This window comes from Jatropha curcas, chromosome 8, assembly GCF_041381405.1.
Source record: "Jatropha curcas cultivar XTBG-Jc1 chromosome 8, XTBG_Jcur_1.0, whole genome shotgun sequence".
NCBI lineage: Eukaryota > Viridiplantae > Streptophyta > Magnoliopsida > Malpighiales > Euphorbiaceae > Jatropha > Jatropha curcas.
This window is the reverse complement of record NC_143158.1, coordinates 2,410,110-2,420,365: the sequence shown is the minus strand read 5'-3', so window position 1 is coordinate 2,420,365 and position 10,256 is coordinate 2,410,110. Positions and strand designations below refer to the sequence as shown.

The window sequence follows — 10,256 nt, the reverse complement described above, 5'->3', positions numbered from 1 at the left end:
TCCTGTTAAACGAGGGGCTTAGATTTCTCTAAAGGAGAGTTCACAGAACTTTAATCTGCTGCCAGAGCAGGGAATAATACCAAATTAACACAGAGGGTAATATCGTATTCGTATCGACTCTGTTCACTCACTTGGTCATATAATAAACAGAACCTCAAGCAGTAAAGGAATTAGGCTAGTGACATTACCAGCGCGTGGCTACACTCTCTGCTATCGAGACCGGAGCTCAGACAGAGACACCTACTTCCTTCTCCGCCACCTCCAATGGTAAACCTATCTCAATTACGCATCGGCATTTTCGTCGATCATCTGAAATACTCATTTTCACTGTTTTTGATTTTCTCTTTGACTTGTTTATTTTGTTCTGCTTTTGAAGGCTCCAAAACCGATCACGAGTCCAGTACCGGACACATGGTATCCATCCCTAGCAGTGACCATGCTCGCGATCGGCCTCGTGGTCACCGCTTCCTTCTTCATGTAAGCTCGATCCGATTATAAGAACATTTCTTAGTCGAGTATTTGGATAGATCTAGGTTCGCAGTACACTGATTTCAAGAGCTGGAATTTTTTTGTAGAATAGATAATTTTACATGATTAATTGCCTCTTCATTTTCGTTGATTTTTATGGAATTCGTAAATTCACGTGGCTTTTAAAATCAGGTATTTTAGGTTTGTGGTAAATTATGATTTTGGTTAGGGGCGTCCTTATCATCCATACTAGCTCACTGACTTTACCTAAGTGCTTGATAAAGTCCATTTTATTTTGCGTCGTGAATGAAAAGATGTTTTCAAAATTACAAAAATCACATTCAAATCCTGCGATTGGCTTTGCCTGCTCTTCTGATGTTATAAAAATGTTTTAATTCTGTAGTATTAGTAGAATGGTACCATTTTTTCGAGTATAATTTAGGAATGTTCTTGAAATGTTAGTTTGAATTTTAATATGTTGCTTTAGTACTTGAATATTTACATGACATTCATAAGCTAATAGAAGAGGAAAGTAGCATTGTCATGAGTGGTCTATGCGAATTGCTAAATATTTTTCGTTTGGTTTTACTTCTTGCATGTATTTTCAAATATGGTCGTTTTTAGTCATATCTCACTTTTAATGTACTATAAGAGGGTGCTATGGAAAAGAGTTTTTATATATTTTTTATTTTTTATTTTAAATTTCCCCTGGACTTGCTTTATTTTCTAGAACATTTGGATGATGCCTCATCATGTGATGTTCATGAATTGTTGAAGGATCCTTTGGTTTATGATGTTTATCTGTTTCTTGCTTTAAATTTACGTTCAAGATTCAGGGATTTCTTTTAACCTGTTGTGATGGAGCTTTCTCAAGGGCCTTATTCTTGTGAGCTACTGGATAGTTGTGCTTTGTGCATTGCTGGGATATGCTCCTCAATTTTGAAAACATCTTTTGCATTTTATCCTTTGTATGTAAAATGCATTTTCCCAAGATGCATGTGAATTCTTAAGAAAAGAAAATTAATCTTTAGATCCATTTGTAATGGTTCTTGAAATGTATTTCTTTTCCTGTTCAAAATATTGATTGTTCTGAGGTAATTTTCTCGAGTTTCAATGTGTTATTTTGTTGTTGCATTTCTATGATGCTGGCATAGGATTTTGGATGTTCACTGACAACGTGAAGACGCACTCACTTATTTATCAGTGTTTCAAAATACACGTTAAAGTTTGAAATCTTGCTTTCTAGCATGTTGTGGTTGAGTGGCGCCGCCCCCCACCCCCACCCCCCTTCCTCTTCCTGGCAGGTAGGGGGTTTAGTTTTTTCAAAGTGCTACTTTATCCATAATATTTCTTGTTGAAATATGAAGGATCACTTTCAACATGCTATATTGAGTTCAACTGTTAATAGGTAGTTGCTCCAAATTTTATACAGATGTGTGTTGACCTCAATAAGACCATTTTTTTGTAAACTGTTATTGCTTCAATAATGTAATGGTACTACAAAATTGTTTTGTCTGTGCATCGTGTGGATGAGTATTTCTTTATATTTTTTGAATTTCATAGTTATGTGCTGCATTGGATTATATGGGTTTTATTCCTTCCCCTAGTTGAAAACTATATGGATAGTAAGTGTTAGTGTTGTTAATGGTGAAAGTATCAGCCTTATTATCATGCTTATTTTATAGAGTTACTTGGTTTTGTCGTTTTATATAGGAAATTGTAGCTTATATGCAATGCCCCATTTTGGTTTATAACAGTTGTAAGTATCATGTACAGCTATGAAGCAACCTCATCTAGGCGAAACCGCAGTCTTGCCAAGGAGCTTGTAACAGGAGCATTGGCATCTTTCTTTCTGGTATAGTTTGTTGTTTAATGTTTCTTCACCACTAGCTATTTGTTATCACAAATTTTGATTATTGCTTGACTGTTGAACATGGTCATCACTGCAGGGTTTTGGGTCCTTGTTCCTGCTACTTGCTTCTGGCGTTTATGTGTAGGGTTATTTAGAACCAATTAAAGTTTATGTTAAGCAAGATCATTGTTACTTAATAGAATTTCTTTTTCTTGGTTAAGAGCTGTGGACTTGAACTGTTACAACTACAATCTTTTTGAGTCGTTTCTAACTTCAAAGGATCCTGCTTATTCAAACATTATTTCCGTATTATTTTTGAGGGCTTTGTTTAGGTCAATAGGCATCGTCTTCAGCCCATCATACCCTTTCCTCTGGTGAGGCTAGATAGTAGAAAGCCCAGATAATATTTTTTGTTGAATTTTGTTTAGAATTGGCATGATAAAGGAAGGCATTACTTCTTAACCCAGGTTAAATTATTAATACGAGGAAGGGGAACCCTAGTTGTGAGTTTTTCATTTTAGAAAGCGGGAGGAGGGGACCGGGAAATTCTAATTTGTGAAATATCATTATACGAAGGCTGGCCAGAACCACCAATAAATAAATGTTTAAAAAGTACATAAGCTCCAATCAGAATTTAGCATACGCTATCCTGCTGACCCTGCCCTGATAAAAAAGCCTCCGGTGAGCAATGCGCCGCCGTCAGCTACTCACGAATCCGCGTGTAAATATTGGTGCAAAGAGCTTGTTTCGCCAAGCTAAAACGGGATCTACAATTAACTTTTTTTTTTTTTTTTCCTTTCTTAAGGGAATCTACAATTAACGTTTTAATACTCTAAATTCATTTTGTTTAATTTTTCTAATGGAAAGTGTTAAGAATAAGTAGTTTGACGCTGAGTAAAATACTTTTGTTTTTACTTCCAGTTCAGGCAGGATTTATTCTTAACTCAGCGTTTTAATACTTTAAATTCATTTTGTTTAATTTTTTTAATGGAAAGTGTTAAGAATAAGTAGTTTGACGCTGAGTAAAATACTCTTGTTTTTACTTCCAGTTCAGGCAGGATTTATTCTTAACTCAGCGTTTTAATACCAAAAAAGAAAACGTAGAGCGGAAATAGAAGCAAATAATCTAAAGATTTACTTTTGCTCCAAAAATGCCAGGTATATAATACGCTGTTACAGAACATTATTTCCAAATGAAGCGTCTCCAATCCTCTTTCGGCCCTAGCCGATCTTTTTACCGATTATGCCTATTACAGGGAACTTTGGATACTAACTACGCTGCAGGCTGCAGCCTTTACCGCTGCCATCAATTGCCAAAATCCAGGTGGAGACAAATCCATAGCAGCGGAAACAGACTGTAAAGAACGTTTCGACTGACGCGTGTTCACCACCGTCTTTAAACCGAGCGTCGAATTCCTAACGCCCTTCCTTTTACATTCACCACCATATATAATATATTGGATTACAGCGACCTACTCTCTCCCAAAATTTCACAATCTACAGTGCGGTGGTAGGTCCACTCCGGTCCCGGTGTGTTTCGTTTTCATATCTCTTTTCAGCCATTTTTCTTTTTTTCTTTTTTACTATATAAGAGTTTGGAGAGTGTGATATAGCTCTCAAATGGAGCCTCAAGTGGTAAAAAAGAGAGGCCGAAAACCCAAGCCCAAAGACGAGAAAGATCTGCAACAGCAACATCAGAGTGCAGCCTCCAAAATGAAGGAGGGAAAGAAAGCTCAACCTTCTGTCGATGAGAAGTACACTCAATGGAAGTCTTTGGTTCCAGTTCTCTATGACTGGCTTGCTAATCATAATCTTGTTTGGCCTTCTCTCTCTTGCCGGTACTTTTTTTTTCCACTCTCATTTTTAGGGTTTTTGAGTTTTAGTAGCAGAGTTAACCTGTTAACACTCTCACCAAGCTTCTATAGTTGTTTTAGCGGTTATATCGTGTTATTTTGCAATCTACTATCTGCTGAAAGGTGATCTAGCCTCGTATCTTGATACTTTAGTCTTAAACCCTAGCTGAGCCATGTTCAGCTTCATGTCCATTTTTATTTTTCAATAGCGGGAGAGCATGATTTGGTTGTTATGATCCATTTCTGTTTTTATTTTCCCTCCTATTTTTGAGGATGATTCTATTTCGCTTAGGTTCTCATTTTGCTTTAACTTTTCTCCATTTCATGGGATGGTTGATCTTGTTGTGAACAGATGGGGCCCACAGCTTGAGCAAGCTACTTACAAGAATCGCCAACGTCTATACCTTTCCGAGCAGGCAAGATTACATGGCAAACAAAATGCCTAAAATCAACCAGCATATTACTGTTGTTTTGTTTTTGTTTTTTGTATTTGTTACTTTTGTGCTGCAAATCTCTGTTTTCTACACTTGAGATATGTTCTCGTATTAATCCCTTGCCAATTAACATTACCTTGCCTTGTGCTACAACTAGCAAGTCTTCAGGTAATTTTTATTTTTCATTTACATTCTTTTTATATGAGCAGACTGATGGTAGTGTTCCAAATACTTTGGTTATTGCAAATTGTGAAGTTGTTAAGCCCAGAGTTGCTGCTGCAGAGCATATATCTCAGGTGATTTTATACTACCTGATGTATTTTGCTCTCTTGTTCCTTTTTCTACTTTTTAGATCCGTGAAACTCTCCGTCAATTCAAAAATTACCTATCTGTTGCTTTTCTTTGTAGTTTAACGAAGAAGCACGTTCTCCATTTGTTAAGAAGTACAAGACCATCATACATCCTGGAGAGGTATGAATATTAAATAGAATGTGTGCAAAAAAAATTGTCATAAATACACAAATCTGCAGAGGCATATCAAGAGGAAAATTTTTGGTGTTTCAGTGTTTGTGTAAATTGATTATATTCATCTGGTCCATTCGATGTTGTGAAATTTATTTCTCAATTGAGATGTTATGAAAAGAGATTCTTTAAATAGGCATTTATTCTTTTGCCAAAATAACTCTCCCTAATGCTCCTTACGCCCCTTTGCTGTACTCAAAAAGATGAGATTCCCATGGCAAGTATCTGTTGCAGGTGAACAGGATCAGGGAACTCCCACAGAATAGTAGGATTGTGGCCACTCATACTGACAGCCCTGATGTGAGTTTATGAACCTTTTGATTTATTTTATCAGGCTGCTGAGGATACACTGGTTTTATTTTATTATAGTTTTTATTGGTTGGCCAAGTTTAACATTACCTACACTGGACAAAATCAGGTTCTCATATGGGATGTTGAAGCACAGCCCAATCGCCATGCTGTTCTTGGAGCTAATCATTCTCGTCCAGATCTGGTATGGCCTTTCAAGTCTTTGGTGCTTTTTCTTGCTTCTTGTAGGTCGTAGACCATTTTAACCTGGAATTTTTCTTGCAGATTTTGACTGGACATCAAGATAATGCAGAATTTGCTCTTGCAATGTGCCCAACTGAACCCTTTGTTCTTTCTGGAGGTTGGAAAGTTAGCATTGCCTTTTGTAGATAATTACATGTATAGCTTTTTTTTTTTTTTTTTGGGGGTGTGTGTGTGTGTTATGTTGGAATTGTTTCTTTCTCTGGATGTTGTTACAATGAAACTTGGGTTTTGTATATTTTGTATTCAAAAAGCCATGTTCTAGTTGTTGCTGTGCTTTCATGGTGTGCATGTCTGACTGACCTTATGATTTTTCTTTATGAAGATTTTCTTCTAAGCAGGTAGATTTTCATTGCAGGGAAGGACAAGTCAGTAGTTTTGTGGAGCATCCAGGACCATATAACAGCATCTGCCACTGATCCAGCCTCAGCCAAGTCTCCAGGATCTGGTGGATCAATCATTAAAAAGGTTGGGGATGGTAATGATAAAGCTGCTGAAAGCCCTTCTGTAGGACCACGAGGTATCTACCAGGGGCATGAGGATACGGTTGAAGATGTGGCATTCTGCCCATCCAGGTATCTTGCATGGTGTTGGTTAAATGCAGATAAGCTCCAACATTGGTTTCACCTATTTTTGGACGGAGCATCAAATTGAGTGTAAATTTCATGTAAATCAGATGGATAATTGTTTAGCTCTTTATTTTTGTTGTTAATGCAAATTGAGTTTAAATTTCACTAAATTGTGAATTTTGGTTGGTACCATGCTTTCCGATTCTATGGCCTTTTTCATACAGGGAGTTATCATAACATATAGCAAAATAGCTATTCCCATTGCAGAAATATCATAGGGGAAAAAAAAAAGCATATATTCATCTATTTTTCTTACAGGCCATTGTAGTTTCCTAAGCTATGGTATTAGTGAGAAAATGATTTATTTATTGTGTGCAATTTTATCCCTAACGAAATATGTATTTCTGCTGAAGTGCGCAGGAATTTTGTAGTGTAGGAGATGATTCTTGCCTTATATTATGGGATGCTCGAGTTGGCTCTAGTCCAGCAATCAAGGTTACGTGCTTCATAATCATTTTCATAGTCTTGTCGTTAAATCGTTTGTAAATTCCTTCTGTTTACGGATGAAAACCTCATGTTATAGAAATGCAATCCATCCACACCCCCTTGTTTGTAATTTCTTTTCTTTTCTTTTACCTCCTTTCATTCTTGTTAAGAAAGTCTAGTGTAAATGAAATTAATGATGCTCTCCGTCCATTATATGCAGTAAAATATGCCATTTGAGAAGAATTCGAGCTTTTTGTTTATTCAAACGTTTCTATTATTTCATGAAAGTGTGCCATTCTTATGGTATCAACCAAATTACAACTGTGAGACTTGCTCATAGTTCTCTCATGTTCCACCCCAAGAAGAGTTTGATTCTAACCTAATGTAATTTTTGCTTAAATAAGAGGAAAACCGTGACTTAGTGGAACAGTACTATTCATTGAAACATAGTTCTTGAGAAGAACTATCTTATAGAATTCTATTTGTCTTATTATTTAAATACCATGGATGGATATTCTTCTTGTTCTACTTATTTCATTCGGTTCGAGAGAAAAAACGGAAGCAAAGATTTGGACCCCTAACAATTTAGGGGTTCTTACTTCAACTTGCCCTTTCATAATTTTTATCTTCTTCTTTTTTTTTTTTTTTTTTTTTTTTTTTTTTGAGTCAACATAATTTTCTCGTTTCACATGCCATATATTGTCATCTTGTTAAACCTTCAGCTATACTCTATTTGTGAATTGTGAGTTTTAAGTTGAAAAGCAATTCTATTGATCATATGTGTGTAACTTTTTGGTTTATGGTCAATAGGTTGAAAAGGCACACAATGCTGATCTTCACTGTGTTGATTGGAATCTCCATGATGATAACCTTATTTTAACTGGGTATAGTTTAAATTTATGTTCTTACAGTTACGTCTTTTGAGCAGTGGGTGTGATAAGATTTTCATTTTTAGTCATGCTACGTTCTGTTGTGGCTACTTGGTGATGATGAAAAGGTTTATATCCTTTATACCTTTGTAATCTCTCCAGGTCAGCTGACAATTCTGTGCGCATGTTTGATCGACGGAATCTCACTTCTAATGGAGTTGGGACACCTGTCTATAAGTTTGAGGGCCACAAAGCTGCTGTTCTTTGTGTACAGGTACTAATGAACTTTCCTCTGGTGGCACAGTAACCTAGAAGTGCTACTTGTATGAGGTTTTGCTAAATCTATTGATTCTTTTTTCAGTGGTCTCCAGACAAGTCATCTGTATTTGGAAGTTCTGCTGAAGATGGTCTCTTAAATATTTGGGATTATGATAAGGTGCAGATGTTCACTCTCATCATATATGAGTTTAAATGCCTGTGAATATACATCTCTGCATCTAAATTTACATATAGTATATATCTGCATGACATTGCAGACCTGTGGGACATTGTACCCAAGTTAAAATCTGTGAGAAAAGCAAAAACAAAAAGTGATCATACTTGACACTTGCAAGAAATTATCCATCTCTATCTATTGATATAAATAAAGCAATACACTATGCTTTGCATGTGTGGTATGTGGTCGGCAGTTTGAGTCTATAAATGTATGTAGTTTGGGCATTGGAATAAATTTTATTCCTGGATCTTCACATTCAGAAGTACATAAGCAATGAGGGAGTGCTTCCAGAAACTTCACATATTTGGTTAAATATTTTCTCTATTTTTTATACAAGTTTTTGTTGTCATTTGATAAACCCTGGAAGCAGCAAACATAATGGCCTTGTTGATCCATCCTTTTATTATAAACTCTTTATTTATCCATTTCCTACCAGTATATGCCTATCTTGTACCAAGATATGTTCATCTATTGTTTTTCTGAATCTTTTGCTGGATGTTAGGTGCCCTGAGTCCTGCAAGTCCACCTTGTAGAGAATGTTTCCTTTTATTTCTGGCTTAAAATTTTGAGAAGGCCTGATTATGCTTGTTTATTTGTTTGGCTTAGCTGTTTGATTATCTTGCTCTCTCTCTCTCTCTCTCTCTCTCTCTCTCTATATATATATATATATATATATTATTCCAATTGATGGTGTTTTTCTGGAAAGCATCTTATTTTTCTTTCGATGCTTGCAGGTTGGTAAGAAGACAGAGCCAACAACTAGAGCCCAAAGTTCTCCTGCAGGATTGTTTTTCCAGCATGCTGGGCACAGGTTTGTGACTTGATTCTTTCCTTGTATTTTCCAACATTTGTTGTGGCCATGAAGTCTAAATTTCTTGTCTGCAATCACCCATAACCTCAAGCGGCCTTCCCCAAACCATGAATGGTTAACCTATTAACTATGAAAGCATGAATTAGCTCTCCTTCAAACCACAATGGAGAAGAAAATTCTGAATTTTGCTGTCGTTGGTCAATTTCCTTAATGAACGACTAATATCTTCTTGAGCTATCTGCTTATGTTTGGATCTTCTGGTCTAAAATATAAGGGTTAAATATGACGGTTTGTGGATGTGGTCATATCAGCCAATTCTTTTTCTTGTGTTTTTGTTGCCTTCAAATCATTAGTGAAAAACATTAATATGGTTAGTCTCTCGATGTAACATATGTTATATGCCATTGCAGAGTAGAATTTTTATTGAGATGCGTCAAATTGATCTCCATCCTCTGGAACTGTCTTGTCAAAGAGCTTTTTAATGTTTCATCTACCTTGTTTGGATGTGTTTAATAAAATGAATTGGAATTACTTTCAGCTGATCACTAAATGCTAATGCTAATAAATAGTGATAAATTCCCTTCGTTTTGGTCTTTCCTTCTTTTGCCTTTTTTTTTAATAGTAAATATACCTGATCCTGGTATATGTTGTTTGATTTGATAACCAAGTGCATCTTAAATGATTTGAATACTAGATTTTTTTTTTAACGTGAAAATTCTCTGCTGAAGTTATTCTTCTATTTGTTCAGGGATAAAGTTGTTGACTTCCATTGGAATGCATCTGATCCTTGGACAATTGTTAGCGTGTCAGACGACTGTGATACCACTGGAGGGGGGGGAACATTGCAGGTATCAGTTAGTTTTTCCCTATGAACATTCTTATTGTGTGATTGTGATAGTGTTATGGGATACAAATTAGCAAAGCTACTTTTAAATGCAATAATTGATATGTTAAAACTTCCATTGCCTATGCAGATATGGCGCATGAGTGATTTGATTTACAGGCCAGAAGATGAGGTTTTGGCAGAGCTTGAGAAGTTTAAGTCGCATGTGATTCAATGTGCTTCAAAGCCTTGAAAGGGAAATAGAAGTAGAAAACTTGCAGATGACTAGTTTATATTAGTTGTTGCCTGGATTTATCTATGGTGTGTTTGTTTTTAAGGTGGTCAGAAAATTGGTGGGGATATATATGACTAGATTTATTTGCTAGCTCGAGAGATAGGTCTTGGTCAAGTTTTATATACTTTTCTCCATTTTGAGGATGAATTGCATACAATTTGAAAGGTTTGATCTTTTGAACCCCTCTGCATTTTTGTGGTAAATCATCTGTGTATTTGGCAGAATTCCG

General features: G+C 36.1%; 2 protein-coding genes across 2 annotated transcripts; both read left to right on the top strand.

The window, feature by feature from the left end:
* Positions 1 to 109: 109 nt before the first annotated feature.
* Positions 110 to 2,616, top strand: LOC105637884 (uncharacterized). The gene is made up of 4 exons (XM_012221541.4): positions 110 to 267; positions 377 to 477; positions 2,245 to 2,323; positions 2,418 to 2,616. Exons 1-4 carry the CDS (start codon positions 265 to 267, stop codon positions 2,463 to 2,465), a joined length of 231 nt encoding a protein of 76 aa, XP_012076931.1. The 5' UTR covers positions 110 to 264; the 3' UTR covers positions 2,466 to 2,616.
* Positions 2,617 to 3,617: 1,001 nt separating this feature from the next.
* NFC5 (nucleosome/chromatin assembly factor group C5) lies at positions 3,618 to 10,209 on the top strand. The gene is made up of 15 exons (XM_089725000.1): positions 3,618 to 4,158; positions 4,526 to 4,589; positions 4,817 to 4,903; positions 5,016 to 5,078; positions 5,364 to 5,429; positions 5,548 to 5,622; positions 5,703 to 5,778; positions 6,037 to 6,253; positions 6,661 to 6,742; positions 7,544 to 7,617; positions 7,765 to 7,876; positions 7,964 to 8,038; positions 8,833 to 8,909; positions 9,658 to 9,757; positions 9,884 to 10,209. Exons 1-15 carry the CDS (start codon positions 3,941 to 3,943, stop codon positions 9,983 to 9,985), a joined length of 1,488 nt encoding a protein of 495 aa, XP_089581126.1. The 5' UTR covers positions 3,618 to 3,940; the 3' UTR covers positions 9,986 to 10,209.
* The last annotated feature ends 47 nt before the right edge of the window (positions 10,210 to 10,256 follow it).

Excerpts from the sequence above, each read along its gene's own strand:
- LOC105637884 (XM_012221541.4), top strand. Across the intron at positions 478-2,244 it reads GTCACCGCTTCCTTCTTCAT|CTATGAAGCAACCTCATCTA; the intron begins GTAAGCTCGATC and ends TATCATGTACAG. Across the intron at positions 2,324-2,417 it reads CATTGGCATCTTTCTTTCTG|GGTTTTGGGTCCTTGTTCCT; the intron begins GTATAGTTTGTT and ends TCATCACTGCAG.
- NFC5 (XM_089725000.1), top strand. The coding sequence starts at position 3,941 with ATGGAGCCTCAAGTGGTAAAAAAGAGAGGCCGAAAACCCAAGCCCAAA. Across the intron at positions 4,904-5,015 it reads CTGCAGAGCATATATCTCAG|TTTAACGAAGAAGCACGTTC; the intron begins GTGATTTTATAC and ends TTTTCTTTGTAG. Across the intron at positions 7,877-7,963 it reads CTGCTGTTCTTTGTGTACAG|TGGTCTCCAGACAAGTCATC; the intron begins GTACTAATGAAC and ends TTCTTTTTTCAG.